Genomic DNA, 18267 nt, shown 5'->3' with positions numbered 1-18267 from the left:
ACAATGCTGCCAACCTTATTTTCCCGTGTGGCTGCTTGGCGGAGGCCCAAATATAAGGGTGCTCACTGACAGTGGGCCCCATCTCTTACGCAGAGTAGAAGATCTAAGAAGGGCTAGGCTGCCAACTTTTGAGTTGAGCCAGAAGGCAAGATTCACTGAAGAAAAGGGGAATGTCTCCAAAACTATCCTTTTGCAATGGAAGTCATGTATATCCCTAGAGTTAAAAGCAGGACATGTGGTAGAACAAAACCAAATTGGCTAATGGGTCATGTCCAAAGGCAAATTAGACTTAAGCAGAAATATTTTTACAAGCTTAAAGAAAATAATACTCAGGAGAACAGGGATAGGTATCAAACTCAGCTGAAGGCAACAAAAACTGTTATCAAAGCAGCCAAAAGGACACTGGAGAAGAGGATGTGGATAGGTGTGGTATTAAATGGAAAAAAATTGTAGGGCTACGGGAAAAGGGCAGGGGAGTGGAACTATCTGGATTGCTCTTGCACAGAGTCGGTGTGGACTCAATGGGCCGAATGGCCTCCTTCCATGCTGTAACCTTTCTATGATTCTATGATTCTAATAGTGAGGACTTTTTCAGCTTTGTTAGGAGTCAGAGGGCCGTTGAAGGACTCATCAGGGCAGATTTGGGTTGACCCCCAAGATAAGGCAGAGGTATTAAATGGCTACTTTGTGTCAACCTTCACTACAGAAAATAATTCTGAGTTACCAATAGTACCCCATAGGAATGATACTAAAATTCAGTGCCAAAGTTAGATCCCGCTCTAACTCTAGTTGGAGGATTTTGGATTTTGATAAAGGATTTTGAAACAAATCGGGCTGCTGGTCCCAACAGTATTCACCCAAGGGTGCTCAATGAAATGGGGTGTGTGCTTTGTGAGTCCCTTGCTGGTATAATTAACAACTCTCTGGGGTATGGCATTGTTCCTCTGGACTGGAGAGAGGCCCACATATTTAAAAAGGGAAATAAGTCAGAACCTGGAAATTATAGGCCCACTAGTTTAGCTTTGGTTATAGGTAGATTGTTCGAGATACACTGTATGACCACCCTGACAGAGAAGGGGTTAATAGAGAATCTCAATGTGGCTCTGGAAAAGATCCTGCCTCACCAACCTGGTTGAATTTTTTTGAGGAGTTACTAAGTTTGTGGATGTCGGTAGCCTGGTTGACATTGTGCATCCTGATTTTCAAAAAGCCTTTGACAAGGTGCTGCACCAAAAGGCTACTAAATAAGGTTGAGTCCTGTAGGATTGATGGGCAGACTTTGGGTTTGATAATGAATTGATTGTATTCTTGTAGACATAAGGTAGTTTTTAATGACTGTGGTTCTGCGTGGGGATTGGTCGCTGGTGGAGTCCTGCAGGGTTTGGTGTTAGGGCCATTGCACTTCACCATCTTTATCAATGATCTGGATGAAGGTGTTGGGGATGATACAAAGATATGTGCAGGTGTATGGATCTTAGGTGAAAAAAAGAGATTGCAGGTAAATCGAGATACAATGGGGGAATTGGACTGGTATCTGGCAGATGTCTTTTAATACAGGTAAATGTAGCATATGGGTAGAGACAACACCAAACGTGTACATCCTGCAGGATTATGTGCTCAAGGTTGTTGAGTAGAAAAAGGATCTCAGTGTTATAGTGTACAAATCTTTGAAGATCCATGACCAGTACTGTGAGGCTATTACAAAAGTGAAGAGTGTTAGGATGTATTACCAAGATGATTAAACACAAAATAGGAAATACTATTTTGTTTCTGTACAAGGCTTTGGTCAGGCCTCATCTAGAATTCTGTGTCCAGTTTTTGACCCCTCACATGGGTGATATTGAGGCCTTGGAAAAGGTTCAGAGGAGGGCCACTGTTGACATCTAGTTTAAAGGCCATCAGTTACCACAATAAGCTTTGAATGCCAGGAATTTTTATTGTAAACAATTTTACAACACCAAGTTATAGTCCAGCAATTTTATTTTAAATTCACAAGCTTTCGGAGATTTTCTCCTTCCTCAAGGCAAATGTTTCAAGAGCTGGACTATAACTTGGTGTTGTAAAATTGTTTACAATTGTCAACCCCAGTCCATCACCGGCATCTCCACATCAGGAATTTTTATACTCTAGATAAGTGGAGACTTTGGGGGGATGTGACTCAGGGTCTTTAAAATAATGAAAGGATTTCACTTGTTCCGTGTGAATAGGCTATTCAAGTTAGATAGGCCCTAACCTAAGTATAAGCATCACGTTGGACTTAATTTTAAATTTAAAATATCAAGCAGATTTATTTTACAAAACCTAAACAACCAAGTAAGTCGTATGATATATAGTTACACGTTTACTGTAAATGACCATCCACCTAACTCCTCGAGTGAACAAAGTAATAAAAAGATTACCTGTAACTGATGAAAGCTGCAACACTAAGCTTAGTAAATGGTTGTGGCTTATCACACTGTTCAACTCCCTAGGGCTAATTTCCACCCACCCCCCTTCCCCAGGGAGGCAGGGGCTTGCACCTAGAAACGGGAGAAAAGCCACCGCTGCTGCAGGCTTGAAAGGTCTACAACAACTGAAATGGGTCCTCAGAAACAACAGAAGGCCTCCTATGTCCGTTCTGTTTGTCCTGCAAAAAGAACATACAAACAACGAAGAACAGGAAAAGATCAGCTAGTCCATCAGGCCAGTCCCACAGTGTTGTGTAAGCATACAACTAGGTTAGATGTTAGGAAATACTTTTTCACAGACAGTTGTTGACCTTTGGAACAAGTTGTTGGCATGTGCATTGAGTGTGTGTTCATCACAAGCACTTAAAAGCAAGTTGGACAAGTTTATGAGTGTGGCCCATATAACTACATATAAAAGATGGAGGGTAGTGGGGAACGTGCCTTCCAGACACCGTGGTCTCATGAAACTTGTGTGACTGCCTTCGAAGGTCGGAAAGGAATTTCCCATTTTTTTCCCCTAAAATGGCCTAAGATTTGTTCTCTGTTTTATTTTGCCTCTCCCATGGGATTACGTGGATGGTGGAGGGACACGTGATGGATGGGGATAATGGTGTGTACAAGGTTACCGTGACACTGTGGGACTGGCCTGATGGACTAGCTGATCTTTTCCTGTACTTCGTTGTTTGTATGTTCTTTTTGCACGACAAACAGAACGGACATAGGAGGCCTTCTGTTGTTTCTGAGGACCCATTTCAGTTGTTGTAGACCTTTCAAGCCTGCAGCAGCGGTGGCTTTTCTCCCGTTTCTAGGTGCAAGCCCCTGCCTCCCTGGGGAAGGAGGGTGGATGGAAATTAGCCCTAGGGAGTTGAACAGCGTGATAAGCCACAACCATTTACTAAGCTTAGTGTTGCAGCTTTCATCAGTTACAGGCAATCTTTTTATTACTTTGTTCACTCGAGGAGTTAGGTGGATGGTCGTTTACAGTAAACGTGTAACTATATATCATACGACTTACTTACTTGGTTGTTTAGGTTTTGTAAAATAAATCTGCTTGATATTTTAAATTTAAAATTAAGTCCAATGTGATGCTCCATTGCTTTTGAAGACTCGAATGTGATCTAATGGAGGCACAGGGCATCTCCAGCAGCAACAAGCAATTACCAGATGGGGTTTGCTGTTTGTTTCCCAGGCATTTACCAAAAGCTTACCGAGAACTCAAGGCCACAAAAGACACACTCAAAAGGTAGGGGCAGTTGGGATTTGCCCATGAGAGTTATTCAAGGTATGAGAGCTGCAATAATCTAGAGTAAGAAGGTTAGAAAAGATCCAAAAGTGTAACAGGGGCTATTTCAAAAAATGAAACCATGGAATTGGGGTTATTTAAAAAAAAGGCAAACAAAAGACACATTGCACAATGGGGCTATTGGAAAAAACACAATGCATAGCTATTACTATATTAAAAATCTCACCTATAGGTGCACTTCTTGTAAGTGACACAATTACTTTCTGCCATTATTTTGTCATGTTTCAATTTTCTTATTTTTATACTGAGCTATGACTCAGTTCACCCAACTGAGTCTACAAAATGGTTGGCACTGTGGTTCTATTCGGTTGGTTATGCTTGCCCTGAATGGATCATGTGATCAACACCAGTGTTGGTCCTCCCAGCCGCATCATCGATCACCCAGCCTAACTCCAGTAGCAGCTCTCTCCAAGTAAGTTCCCAGCTTCACTCCTGCCCTTCTTGTTATTTTTTTTGTTGCACCCTATTAATCTTTCTTTGATGTTCCATACTCTTTGTCACAAAATCTGTTGTTCATTCTGTTTTTTTCCCAGTATCTTTTTAATAGCCTTGCTGTGTAGTGTACTTATTTTTTCCTCGCACTTTTTTTTTGCAAAGTGTGTTGTGTTTCTTCTTTCCTTTTTTTAAAAAATAGCTCGGTTATGCAGTATGTTTTCTTTCCCTGCTTTACAATGAATAGTTTTATTGTGTTGTGTGTTTTGTGGCCCCACTCTTTTTAAAGCTCCATTGATTGTTTTTTTCCTTTCCCTGTACTTTTTGATAGCCTATTACATTTTTGGAATTTTACTGTGGTGTTATTTTTCAGTATCTTAGATCACTCCCATAGCTGAGCTCTTACTTTCTATAACCCAGAGTGTGCATTTACCTGCCCAATATCTAGGCATTATAGCGAGCCTAGAAATCAAACAGGAAACTCTCATTACTGTATTTTGGCTTACTGGTCATACCATGTGCTCTTATGATCTTCCTCACCTTCAGAAGGTGGTAGAATAAACACTTCACCAGACTGTGGCATAGGCTACAAACTGGCGCTAGAAAGAAAGAAGCCAAAACAGGATACACCATAGATAAAGATGGTTCATCTTTCCCATAGCCACATTGTGCTATATAGTTTCTTTTCTCACTCTCTCTCTTCTTACACCCACCATCCCCCCTCACCCAAATAGCCCTGTTATGCTATATTTTAGTCCTACAATTGAGAAACATCTAAACTTACTTCATGTATATTGGAATATTGCAGGTGCTGTAACAGGTTGTAGGAGAAACAAAAATAGCATCGCCTATGAAAGTGGGCAGAAAAAGTCCACGAAGTAAAATTTTCATAACACTCCAGTGTTTTGTTACTCATTCAATTCAATTGCATGTGTGCAATAATTCACAAATCCCCGGATCATAAGTAAGAATACATGTATATTTCAATCTCAGTCAAAGAGAGAGACTGAAACACTATGCACAAGAGGTTATAATGGTTAAAAAAAGGCCTTAGTATCATATTCAAAAGAAGTTAATATTGAAACAGAAAGACAGGTAAAGTATTTTTTTTGGAAATGCAGTCCATATTAGTTACGGAAGACATTTAGAAGGGAAATTTTCTCATATGCTAATGGAGGTTAATGTATTTAAAATTAGTTGTGCTTACAAGGAAATTTGATAAATAGGACAATTTCATTTTCACCTGGGCAAGCTACTTAACGAACTTCAACTGTAGAACTATTTTATCAATAAGACCTTCCAAAGCACACAGATGTCAGGCAGCTGCACAGGAGAAAAACAGCATTTAGAGGGAAAAATTCTTCTTAATGATTCCATGAATAATAGGTTATTGTCCTCAACACAGATGTCTTCTTCACGTTTCAGAAACAGAGGCGAGCAAATGTACAAATGTAACGCATGTGATTTGCCCATGAAAATCAAGTTACAGCTCATTCAGTGATTCATTAGAAGTTAAAGTGCATGTCCCAACACTTTAGGCAGCTTAAATAAACAGTGCAAAATTCTCCAGCAAGCAACTGCACCAGCTGATTTTAATTACTGCACTTTTAACTCCCTTGCCACAGTCTTACTTACACACTTCATTACCAAACAATAGCCATTTTTTTCAGTTTTAGAAAACCCCACTTTGTCAATAGCACAAAGAGCACAGCTGCAACTGGGGAGGATTCCTTACATTGTGAACTACTTTTTAAAAGACATACTATTGCATGCCAACTTCAACATTTCCTCCATTAAACATAACATTAGATCGTGGTGCAATCTTTTGCCCGATGCATCAGCAAAATCTTTCAATTTAAATGTCTTAGCAGGGGCAAGTGCTTAAATGTAAATTAAAAAAACTATTTGTTCTACTTTCAATTTGTGTATTGAAATGTCAAGTAAATTAACAAAAACAGGGAAACTATTTAAATGTCAAAATGCAACTGGTTAGTATTTTCAGAAACAAAGTACAAATAAAAGCTGAATTTTTTTTTAATACCCTAACCTGCAGAGTTGTTTTAATGAAGAGGCAATAAAGCTGCTTTTATATTGCTCTTCAGTCTCCAGCTCCCATGCAGGTTTTATGCAGCAAGCAACATTAAGATTAACTTGCCAGAATTTTTTTTTACAAAGATCAGGCACCCAGAAGACTCATTTTTCCACTGGCTTTCCTGTGGGCAGTAAACATACTGACCTGGTAGACAATTGTAAACAATTTTACAACACAGGCAGTGTGCGTTGGTAGTGAAGTCATGATGTCACTATTTTTTTGTGCACACTAACCAAAATGTCACATTCAGTCCATGCATTTGTAGAATAGCACAACCAGACCGTCTGCTACAACCAAACTGTCCACAGCTAAATGTGGGACAGTGGCACATTTCGTTTACCCTCCTAAACCTAGGCTGCAACATAACAGGAGCTTTAAGGAAGTTTGGGCTTCTTACCAGAATTCTATCACTGTCGATAATGGTATTAAGTCGATGTGCAATTGTCAGTACCGTGCACTGCTCAAACTTCTCTCTAATTGTCTTCTGAATTAACTCATCCGTTCTTAAAAAAAGCAAAAGGGAGAATTAAAAGTGAAACAGTGGACATAATAAGTTTTATGACATTGTTCAGTTTGTAGATCAAAAGAGAGCATCTAAACCCTAATTTTGTACATTTGTGGTTCTCAGACTTTTTCAGGTCATGCCCACTGAAATTTTTCATGGCATCCTGCACCCCAAAAGCTATGGATATTGGTAACAGTATTGGTAACAGAAAATTGTGGTCCATCACCAAGAGTGGCTCGGTAGCACCACTACCTAGGACAAGGGCAGCAGGCACATGGGAACACCACCACCTGCACGTTCCCCTCCAAGTCACACACCATCCCGACTTGGAAATATATCGCCGTTCCTTCATTGCTGCTGGATCAAAATCGTGGAACTCCCGACCTAATGGCATTGGGGGAGAACCTTCACCACACGGACTGCAGCGGTTGAAGAAGGCGGCTCACCACCACCTTATCAAGGGCTATTAGGGATGGGCAATAAATGCTGGTCTTGCAGTGACACCCACATCCCATAAACGAATAATAAAAAAAATCTGAGAGAACACGGAAGACTATTGCATATAATGAAACAACATTTTACAGGATTCCTTTCAATTTTAAGGCCCTTTAAATTTGCTTTGGACTTTGGAATTCTGAACGTATGTAACACAGAAAGACTAAGAAGCTCACTCCAACAACTGCGGTGATCACACTTTTTATGCAGAGTTGCCATGTGTCACTCATTAGGAATGACAGCCAGTCAACCATTAACATTGATTTGAAAATGTGATCAATTTTGATCTGTTTTATTCTTAGAAAAAATATAGCTCCCTATGCTAAATGGGTTTGCAATCTGGGTATCATTTCACTGAATACATTGATATTAGCAGCCCTGCATACAATTATGCTGAGGCTTCTATAAGAAGAACCTAACAGTGTGGCCTAAAATTTCCTTAATGTGATTTACACCACTGTTGCCCCCTAAGAAAAACGTTGCACCCGACACAGCCTGCAGAGAGAGCTACACGCAAGTTTCCTGGGTATGTTCATTTGCATACCCATTGGTGCAGGCATTGGTGTAAACCCAGTCTAAAATGGGTGCCAGCAGCTGAAACTTCTCTGTAGCCTTTTAAAAGCACTGTTCAGCCCGCACCCTTCAGCGGCACTCTGGGAGGCAAGCACACAAGACAGAACAGTGCTGCTTTTTCATTCATCTCTAAGATTACTTCACTGCATGCCGTACCAAAATTTTGATTATACTTGGACAGAATTATGTCCACGCAAGTGCCATCTGTGTTCAGAGGGCAGCAGGGGAAGGCTCTATCTAGTTGAAGTACACAGAAATTCACTGGTGCTGACCTGCAAGCCCTACTCGAGAAGACTGAAGGCAGGAGGCACCAGACTCCTGGATGTGCATTCCACCAAACCAAGCAACGTTACGCACTGATCATGCTCTCCCTTGTTCACACTGAAAATCAGCACACTCTTCATCCTCTTAAAGCAACACCTACACGACTAACCCTTCATACTGCACTCTGGTTAAGGAGTGTCTCTAACTTACTATGTTTCACAAAACCCCCAAGGCTGCCTCAGCCTGAGCCATAAGGTTGAGGAAAGTAATCACCTTCATAGCCACAGATAGCAGTGCAGGCAGATGAGGGTGACTTGAGTTCTTCATACAAGAAGTCACAGAGATACCCAACTAGCTTTTGAGAATTGGACTCCTCTGAGGCAAAGCTTCGCCTGTGTAGCCTGTTGTGTCTTTTGGGGGAGGGGGTAACATCTGGTGAGCTGCATTCTTCTGACATGGTGCCTGACTCTCCTTCCCTCCAGTGACATGAGGAATATCAGCCTCCAGCTAGGTGTAATTGGGCCCTACTGCAGACTGAATCACTGTCTAGTTGAGTCTGTCACAGTTTGCAATTTGTTACAGATGAAAATAAATCTTAGATATTAGAGAAAGCCAGTCACTTTGTGCTGGATTTTCTGACCCTGGGGTGAAAGCAGAGATTTCCAACTACTTGCCAACCGATAGAGAAACAATGCCCTCTAATTGACTTCAGGATGTGCTTAAGAGGAACTAACCTGTTCACAGTAATTGGAATTAAGGCTAGATAATGTGGTCCCAGCATAGTATGTGCCGAGTACATGTTTTGCCTGGAGTGCTGCCCTCGCGTGACTCTGCAAGGTCAGCTCATGACACCAATTCAAATACATTCCCTGCAGATGACACTGTGTTTCGGGGGAGGGGGGCTGGAATTCGAACAAAGCAGCAACTCTTAAAGCATTGCTTCTTGCATCTTGGGGAGGAGAGGATTGAATCTGGAACTAGCAGAATTCATAGAAGATTGAAGTCTGGCAGCACTCGGGGATAGTGGCGAGCCAGCAGCATTCAACAGTGTGAGGGCCTGGGAGGGGAGATCTGGGGTCTGGCATCTTTCAGGTGTCTGAAGTCTGGCAGCACTTGTGGAGTGGGGGGATTTTGGGAATAATTGGACAACCATCTGGGTTCTGGGAACATTCAGGGGGTCAGGTGAGGTGTGGTGACAGCACAAGTTTTGAGATCTGGCCGATTGAGAAGGGGGAGCATCTGCAATGACAACAGGTGAATGAAAGTCCAAACCCTTGTACAGTTTAAAAACAGGAATTAAAGTCAATACCAGTGGAGATCTCCATGTCACTTGTCTACAACTTGCCTGTAATTTGCTTATCATAGTCAAGGGAGGACGGGTGAGTCCAGGGAGTGAGAGTGGGACCGCTCAAGAGTCATGTCATTGGTAAACATGAGAATTCTTCAACAATTGACAATTTCCTTTAGGTTTTCTTCGGAGTCATCTAGACAGAGGCTGGAAAACCATGAGTTCAAACTTGCCACCTCTCAATGAAAGAATCTTTTAAAAAAAATTCATTCATGGAATGTGAGTTGACAAGGCCGGCATTTATTGTCCACTGACTGAGCAGGCCACTTCAGAGGGCAATTACGAGTCAACCACATTGGGTGAGAACAGCAGCTTTCTTTCCCTAAAGGAATCTGACAGCTTCATGGTCATATTTACCAATACCAGCTTTTTATTTCCAGATTTATTTTTCAAATTGAATTCAAATTCTAAGACTGCCATAGTGGAATTTGAACTCATGGGGCCCGATATTACCATGGCGGCGGGTTCGCGGTTTGGGGGGGGGGGGGGGGGGCGCCTGGGCGCGTGGGTAACGCGCCCGGTGAAATCAGTCTGCCCTGCGCGCAATTGAAGGCTAATCGGATCCACTTACCTCTTGTTCCGGGTTCCCCGCTGCTGAGCTACGTGGTGGGTGGACTGAGCATGCGCAGTAAGGTCTGTCAGCTGGAGGAGCCCTATTTAAAGGGGCAGTCCTCCACTGACTGATGCTGCAAGAAATAGGAAAAATTACAGCATGGAGCAGCCCAGGGGGAAGGCTGCTCCCAGGTTTAATGATGCCTCCCTCTAGGTCTTACTGGATGGGGTGAGGAGGAGGGGGAGGACAGAGATCTTCCCCCCGGAGGACGGGAGGAAGCGGCCTGCCTCTGCCACCAAGAAGGCCTGGCTCGAGGTGGCAAAGGAGGTCACCTGCACCACCAACATAATCGCCCACCTGCATACAGTGCAGGAGGCGCTGCAATGACCCAAGTAGGTCAGCCAAAGTGAGTACACTTACTTATTCCCCTACACTCCATCTGCCACATGACCGCCCCCACCCCACATCTCCTTCTGCACTGCCAACACTATTCTGTCACATCACCCCTCACACCCACTCAAACCTCATCCTCATCTTACCTGCACTTACTCACCTCGCCAGTACTCATCCCGCCACCACCACTCAACCCAATCCTCATACAGTCTCATGGCTCTATCTCATACTCACCCTCTCATGCATCTCTTTCACAGTCAGCCTCACTCAACCTGCCACTACCTGTGCTGCAGCCACAGGGCATGCATCACATATGTGCAGTAGGAAGCGTAAGGCAAACGTGTCATGAGCATGAAGGGGATGCTCAAGGGTGTTTGAGGGTTTGTCATGGTTTTTACTTATATTTAATTTCTGATCAACTCACATTACATATCATATTGGCACCATTACTGCCGCGTTTTTGCGAATCTTGTCTGGTTTGTGCAATAATGCCCTTTCCTGAGGATCACAATGAAGACCCACAACTGATGCCACTCATTGTGTCACTGCAGAGTGGGTGTTGGTGTATTTGCAGGGCTCTTTTGTGCAGACGACTGAGAGACGTCCCCGGTGGCACCCTGGAAGGATGCGGAGGAGAAGTTGTTGAGGGCAGTGGTGACTTTGACAGCGACAGGTAAGAAGATGGTGCTCAGGCCAGCCGGGAGCAGCTCGGCATGAAGGAGGCTGCAGATGTCCACGACAACATGTCGAGTGACTCTTAGCCTCCGTGTGCACTGCTGCTCAGAGAGGTCCAGGAGGCTGAGCCTCAGTCTGTGGATCATGTGGCAAGGGTAGTGCCCTCTGCGACACATCTCTCTCTGCGGTTGCCCTCCCTCCTGCTGTGCAGGTGGATGTGTCACTGTTGTGGAGCTCCACGTGGATGGCGTGGCCGGCGAGGCTGGTGATGATGTTCGCCCTCCGAGGATGTCATGGCTGCAGCTATGGCGGCCCCCATCCGGAAGATGTACATCTGAGGGGGTCCGCAAGGTAGGTACATGTGTCTGGACACCGGGGTAAGTGTGCAAGATGGTGAATTTTATTGTTAGGAGGGTGGTGGAGGCCAAACTTTGTCCAAAGTGACAGAGTGGCCTCCTGCAATGAGTGAGGGTCTCCCCCCGCCACCTGTCAAATGGACCTTTGCAGCTGCCACAGGCTGATGGCTGCAACACGTCCATTTGAACTGGGAGTGTTTCCCCCAGTACGGGAAACAGTCCCAGTTGTTTGTAAAATCCCAACCCTCCTAAAATATCTCGTTAATCAGGTCTGTAAACGACCTGAAATACCAAAATAAATACCTTAAGTGGCACCCCGCCGGCTTTAATTGCCGGCGGGAGTCCCACATGCGGAGGCTGCGCGCACATGTCAGCGTGTCTGTGGGAAACCTGGAAGTGGGCGGGTTGGAGCCAGGCTCCCGCCCCGCCCCAGGAATCCCCGATTTTCATAGCCCCCCCGTCAGGAACGCACCCGATGCTAAAATAGAGCCCGTGTTCTCTAGAGTACTAGTCCAGTAACATAACCACTACATTACCGTGCCCTTCTCACAATACAACTTGGATCTGTGCTTCAGTCCAGCTTGCTGCTTATGCTATTTTTTGAAATTTAACCAGGCCCTGGAACAGGTGAGTTTGGGCCTGGGAGCAGGAAAGTGTTCAAGTCAGGCACAGTCTGGGCCTGGGAGCATTCGCGGTTAAAGTGGACACTTGAAAACTAACACTGAGGGAAGGGCCAAGAAAAGCTGGAAGCTTTTGCCATGGAACTCAAATCCAAGGTCCCAAAGAGGCCTGTGAGGAGAAAACTGCTGACATAATTCCCAAGATTAAATTGGTAACTTTATGGGTAAGTTTAACATTTACTTTCTCAGAATTGTGTAATTTTTGTACATTTGTTGTGTTGCAAATTTTATTTTTAGGACTGTTCAGTAAGGTAGGTATGATTTATTAGTTTCAATCAGTGAGAGATTTGAGGTGATTATGATCTTTGTGTGACCCTGTAGATGTGGACAGAAAAATGTGGCACGATGGTTTTAGCGTGGCAGATAAAAAACAAGGTGTGATGCATATAGACACGATTAAGGTAATAAAACTTTAAACGGTTTGTTTCAGCTAAGCTAGGACTGGCCAGGACATGCACAAAAAAGTTCTTGCACTGAACTGGGATTTCCAGAGGGTACTACACATATTTTTTCCACAGCAGTATAAACTATTGCCTGAGGGCTATGAGCCCAGCATGTTCTGGCTATTGAGTCCATGACTTGGGTCAGGAATTTCCTTGGGGCTGCACCTGCTCCACCATCACCGTAACTTTGCCAGAAGTGCAGCGGAAGCTCCATTTGAGTGTGTAAATATGGAGACTGAGCAGGAGCCGCTCTCAGGAAACTCTCGGCCGTACTTTTAGAGTCTGTTCCTGAACTGGAGCAGTAAATTCAAACAGTAATGCCAACTTGAAACAGTTTGCAATTTAGCTTGAGGAGGAGGAAGAATTACACAAAATTAGTTTTAATTAAAGTCTGTAATTTAGCTTGGAGTAGGGGAACATTTCTATGTATATTTATTGAACTTGGTATTTTGTATTGCAATTCTTTTTCTGTGGCCTGCAAGGGTCTATCGTACATATCCTTGATATAAGAGATGTCAGCAGATACCATGTAAACAAGTCCTTCATTTCAGCGCTCTGCTTTACGACACTTTTCTTACAACTTTCTGTAGAATGAACCAATATACAAAAGTATTACATTTTAATAGGACAAACAGGCAGGTTTAAAGAGAGAAGGCAGGGTTTCACAACATATGCTATAGCTGAAATTGCCCTGTAATTGTCTACAAACTTATTTTCTAATTAATCTGAAATAATGTTATCAAAAAGCTCACCGGTCTTGTGCATAAAATAACAAATGCAGCAAATTAAAGGCTATAAACTGATTCTGGTGTTCAGGTAGCTTATCATAGCAACTTGCATTTTAATAGCGCTGTTAACGTAAACATCCCAATACGCTTCACAGAGCGTAATCAGACAAAAATAGATGCTCAGCCAGAGGAGAAGATGTTAAGGCGGGTGACCAAAAGCTTGGCCAAAGAGGTGGGTTTTAAGGGTGGTCTCAAAGGAGAGGGAAGTGGAGAGGTGGAGAGGTTTAGGGAGGAATTTCAGAGCTTAGGGCCAAGGTGACTGAAGTCATGACTGCCAGTGGTGGGGCAAAAGAGGGGATGCACAAGAGACCAGAATCATACTTGGAGGATGGGGAAGGGCATGGCCATGGAAGGATTAAACACGAGGATGAGAATTTTAAATTAGGGGACTTAGAGCCAATGTAGGTTAGCAGGAACAGGGAAGATGGGTGAGCGGGACTTGGTGCAGGATAGGATATGGACAATTTGAATGAGCTGAAATTTATGGAGGGTTGAGGATGATGAGACACAAAGTTCACCTCCAAGTCACACACCATCCTGACTTCATGTCACTGGAATACCTTATCTACCATCATTATGTGAGTGGCATCACCACAAGGACTGCAGCAGTTCAAAGTGAAGCCCACTATCACTACCACCAGCTCAGGGCAATGGGGGATGGGCAATAAATGTGGTCTTGTCAGTATCGCCTGAGAATAAATTTTTAAAAATGATTCACTGCAGCAGAACAAAGGGGCATATGTTCAGGACAGACACCAAGGTTTATTTCTTTACACACAAGATGATCAACAGCTGCAATTGGTTGCCAGGAAGAGTAGTTGAGACCAGGACATTGGACTCATTCCAGAAACACATGATGCTGTAATGGAAGTATGATCAGGTTGGTAATCTGGGAGAATGAGAACAAATGAGCATTCTTCACCCAAAACTATCTTGTGATCTTGTACTGGATATCATTCACGAGATCAACTAATTTGTGAAGGGTATTGCAACATTTTGTGACGTATCATCATGTGATTAACAGGATATTACAGTTTCAGTAGTAGGTGAAGAATTAGTCACTGTGTACAGTGCATACAACTGCATCATCAACCACCGATTCCTGCTAATCTCACCTCGTGTTGTGCAACATAATGACTTTGGCCTGTGCAATGTGTAGAATGATAGGTACCTAACAATGAGTTACTAGGTTGCTATGTTTTCAAGTGCTTTAAAAGGAAAGCACGGTTATGGAGAATACTTTTTATTCCAAGTATTCCCCTATTTTCTAGAGAAATATAAGGATACATTTTGTGAGGCTAGACTCCAAACTCTGATCAGGAAATCAAGTGCGCAGGACGATGTTCCCAATTTTCTGAGCACCCATGAATTAGATGTGCTGACCTTGGCCCTGATTCTCCAATCCATACCATCATCAAGCAAGGGTTCGCACACGCAAAATGGACCCTGTAACATACTCACAAGAATATGATTTCAATTTTTTTGTAAAAATGGCGATTTTATTACTAGCAGCAATTAAATTAGCATCTGAGTGGTATTGTAATTTCTTGACCTATTGTGCTACAAGAGCAACACTCAGTCTGATGTCACAGTCACTATTGTTTACTGCTGAGGCACTATCAGACATTACCAGTCAGTGACAATCACTGGATTAGCCTAGTAGGTATGGCGAACCAACTGTCTATTGTCTATGCACAATAAAATTGACATTTAAAAAAAAAATAAAAATCTCAAATCAGATTCTCATAAGTATATTTTTTTCTCTAAAAATCGCCCCTCAACTTTCTTCCCCTTTCTTAACATCACCCCGGTCCTCACTGACCTACATTGGCTCCCGGTCACCTAAAGCCTCCATTATAAAATTCTCATCCTCGTGTTTAAATCCTTTCATGCCATCAACACTTTATAACTCTCTAACCTCTTCCATCCCAACAAAAATCTCTCCAGAATTCTGCATTCCTCTTGTGCATCACCCTTTGCCCCACCATAGACTTCCAGATAGAGTAATGGAAGTAAAAACCCTTTTATCATTTAAGAAACAATTGGATGCTACAATGGGGGGAGGGAACGGAGAGCGAGGTGTCATCATTGTGGATGCTGATCCCAAGTTTTCAGATGATGTTGCCAAGACATAGCATACAAGCAAGGAAGAGAAGGGGACCAAGGATGGATCCATGGTGACACCCTTGGGAAGATCCTAAGGTGACAGTGTAAAGGTAGGAAGAAAAGCCGATGGTAGATAAACTCCAGCTGCAATTGAATAGGCAAGAGTAGAACCAAGCTGGACAACAGAGAAGAGGCGCTGGAGGAGGATAGTGTGGTCAACAACCATGTCAAAGGCTGCAGAGGGGTCAAGGAGGGATAATGCACCAAGGTCACAGTCACAGAGAATGTTGTTCATGATTTGGTTACAACTGTTTCAGTGGTGTGGAATGGGCAGAAACCTGACTGCCTTGCTGGCCTCTAGCTTGTTAGAGGTGAGGCTGGAGAGAGGTATTTAAGATTGGTAGTGGAGAAAAAAAGTTGGTGGGTTATTTTGCTCTCCAGGATGATCCCGGAGTAGAGGATAGTTTTGGCAGAGGAAAGTGATGCCTTGATAGGACTTGATGTGGTCCAGCCAGATCTAGTTATGGAAGGCTAAACTTGTGCACCAGATATGCTCAAGTCTGGCCACTTGGACTCAACACTATCAGACTATGGCATAGGCTATAAACTACAGAACAGGTTTATTAAGAATAACATAAGAATTTACAATAGATAGATAGAGAAGTTTATTGAACTTAGGTATGCCTCCTTGATACAAAGCTATTAAATGTCGAGACACTTCATTAGTTCTCTCAGTAATTTTATAGATTTGGGATAGTGTCCTTATTTAATTTATATGTGGGTTTTCAATGGACTCATCTCCAGCCTCCCTAGCTCAATGGCCTCAGAAGCATTGTTGTAAGGCTGTCCGAGATATAAGGACCAATGTGACAAATGTGCACTCCCCATGGGGAGCCTCGCCCACCAGAAGCACGATTTTGTAAAATTGGTCCGTAGGTCTCCATCACCTTCGGAGTTCAACCAGGAAGAAGGAAATCAAATATATATCTTTTAAAATCAAGTAAAGCTGCCAATCACGTGCATAATTAGAAACAGAGAGATTTTCTGCATACACAGGGTCTACCCTCTGGACAGTCAGCAAATTCCATCTAATGGATGTTAGACAATCCATTTGTCACTTTGCTGCAAACCCTATTTGACTTGATTAACCCTGTGCAGGATAAAACAAGCAGTTGCCATGAAGTGCTTCTCGTAAGATCAATCTAAATGGTTTTTCCATGAATACGTATTAAGAAGTCAAAGCTAATTTGCCTCATCCTAGTCGGTTTGTCTTTGGGAGTGGATACATGAGTATAATGAAATGTGCATCTCTCAAACTGGATTATTTAAGAGAAGTTTCTTTAAACCAACAAAATGCTGTAATGAAGACAGAACAAAAATACACCATATGCAACACACTCCATTTTGTCACAGTAACATAATCTGGAAGCATTGGGTCAGCTTCCACTTATATATGGACCACACCCAGCTCCAGCTTTCTGCCTCCTCCACTGACCCAAAGGCTGTTGCTACATCCTACAATTGTTTGTCTAACATCATGATGCAAGTGAGCCAAAATTTCCTGCAGCTCAATGTTGGAAAAAAGTAAGCCATCCTTTCTGACTCTCTGCTAACAGTATAACCTAGCATCCTGATTGCTTTGTTTATTGATACCGCACAATGTTCGGATATGGTAAATTAACTAGGTTTCTTTCAACTTCCCCTTGCAAAGTTTTATCCCGCTCAAGGAGCATGTGTGCCTCCCATCTTCACTTCCAATATGCAGGATGTTGCATTTGTCTGTATTGAACTTCATTTGCCACTAATTAGCCCATGTGCAAATCCTGGTGAGGTCTCTTTATAAATTCTTGGTTGGCTTATCTGAATCCATATTTCTGCCCACTGGCCCAGTGTCATCTTCAAATTTAATTACCTTGCATTAAGACTGTGAATCTAGGACATTTATAAATACCAAGATTAGAAGAGGTCCCTGGGGATTGCTTTCAGGCTGCATAATGTCAAACTTCAGCTGAGCAGTTATTTAATTTTATCTCAAATTTCAACTGTTTGTACATTGTATGAAATGACAATTAACCATGAGGGAATTAAACCCCAAACAAAATCTTTGGTCTCATGTGATCTATCTAATTTACAGGCTTCAATCCTACATTTCATGATCTAATTTGAACCCTTTAATAAACTTTTATCTTCTATCAAAAATATTCAGGCTACCCAATAGATGTGTTAATAAAGAAAACATTTAACTGAGCCATAAAGACTAAAATTTCCCAGGTTTGGGGCTCTATTTTAGCACCTGCTATCGGGTGCGTTCCTGGCAGGGGGGGCTCTGAAAATCGGGGAATCCCGGAGCAGGTCGGGAGCCCGGCTCCAACCCGCCCACTTCCGGGTTCCCCACAGACGCGCCGACATGCGCGCGCAGCCCCCGCATGTGGGACTCCCGCAGGCAATTAAAGCCAGCGGGGTGCCACTTGACAATATTTACTTAGGTATTTCAGGTCATTAACAGACCTGATTAAGGGAGTATGTCAGGAGGGGTGGGATTTTAGAGACAACTGGGACTGTTTCCATACTTCGGCTCACCACCACCTTCTCGAGGGCAATTAGGGATGGGCAATAAATGCTGGCCTCGCCAGCGACGCCCACATCCCGTGAACGAATAAAAAAAAATACTAGGGGAAACACTCCCAGTTGAAATGGATGTGTTGCAGCTGTCAGCCTGTGGCAGCTGCAAAGGTCCATTTGACAGGTGGGGGGGGAGGGGGAGAGACCCTCACTCATTGCAGGAGGCCACTCTGTCACTTGGGACAAAGTTTG

General features: G+C 43.1%; 1 protein-coding gene across 3 annotated transcripts in view; it reads right to left on the bottom strand.

Moving 5' to 3' along the window:
- The window catches only part of abcc4 (ATP binding cassette subfamily C member 4 (PEL blood group)), a 376726-nt gene that overhangs the window by 31754 nt on the left and 326705 nt on the right, over positions 1-18267 (bottom strand). For all 3 annotated transcript variants that reach the window (XM_067986483.1, XM_067986484.1, XM_067986485.1), the window contains one exon: positions 6672-6777. In XM_067986483.1, the coding sequence (XP_067842584.1) occupies positions 6672-6777 (106 nt within the window). The remainder of the gene's footprint in view (positions 1-6671; positions 6778-18267) is intronic.

This window comes from Heptranchias perlo, chromosome 6, assembly GCF_035084215.1.
Source record: "Heptranchias perlo isolate sHepPer1 chromosome 6, sHepPer1.hap1, whole genome shotgun sequence".
In the NCBI taxonomy this organism is placed as follows: Eukaryota; Metazoa; Chordata; class Chondrichthyes; order Hexanchiformes; family Hexanchidae; genus Heptranchias; species Heptranchias perlo.
Note: the sequence above shows the minus strand (reverse complement) of the source record. Positions and strands in the feature narration are given on the sequence as shown.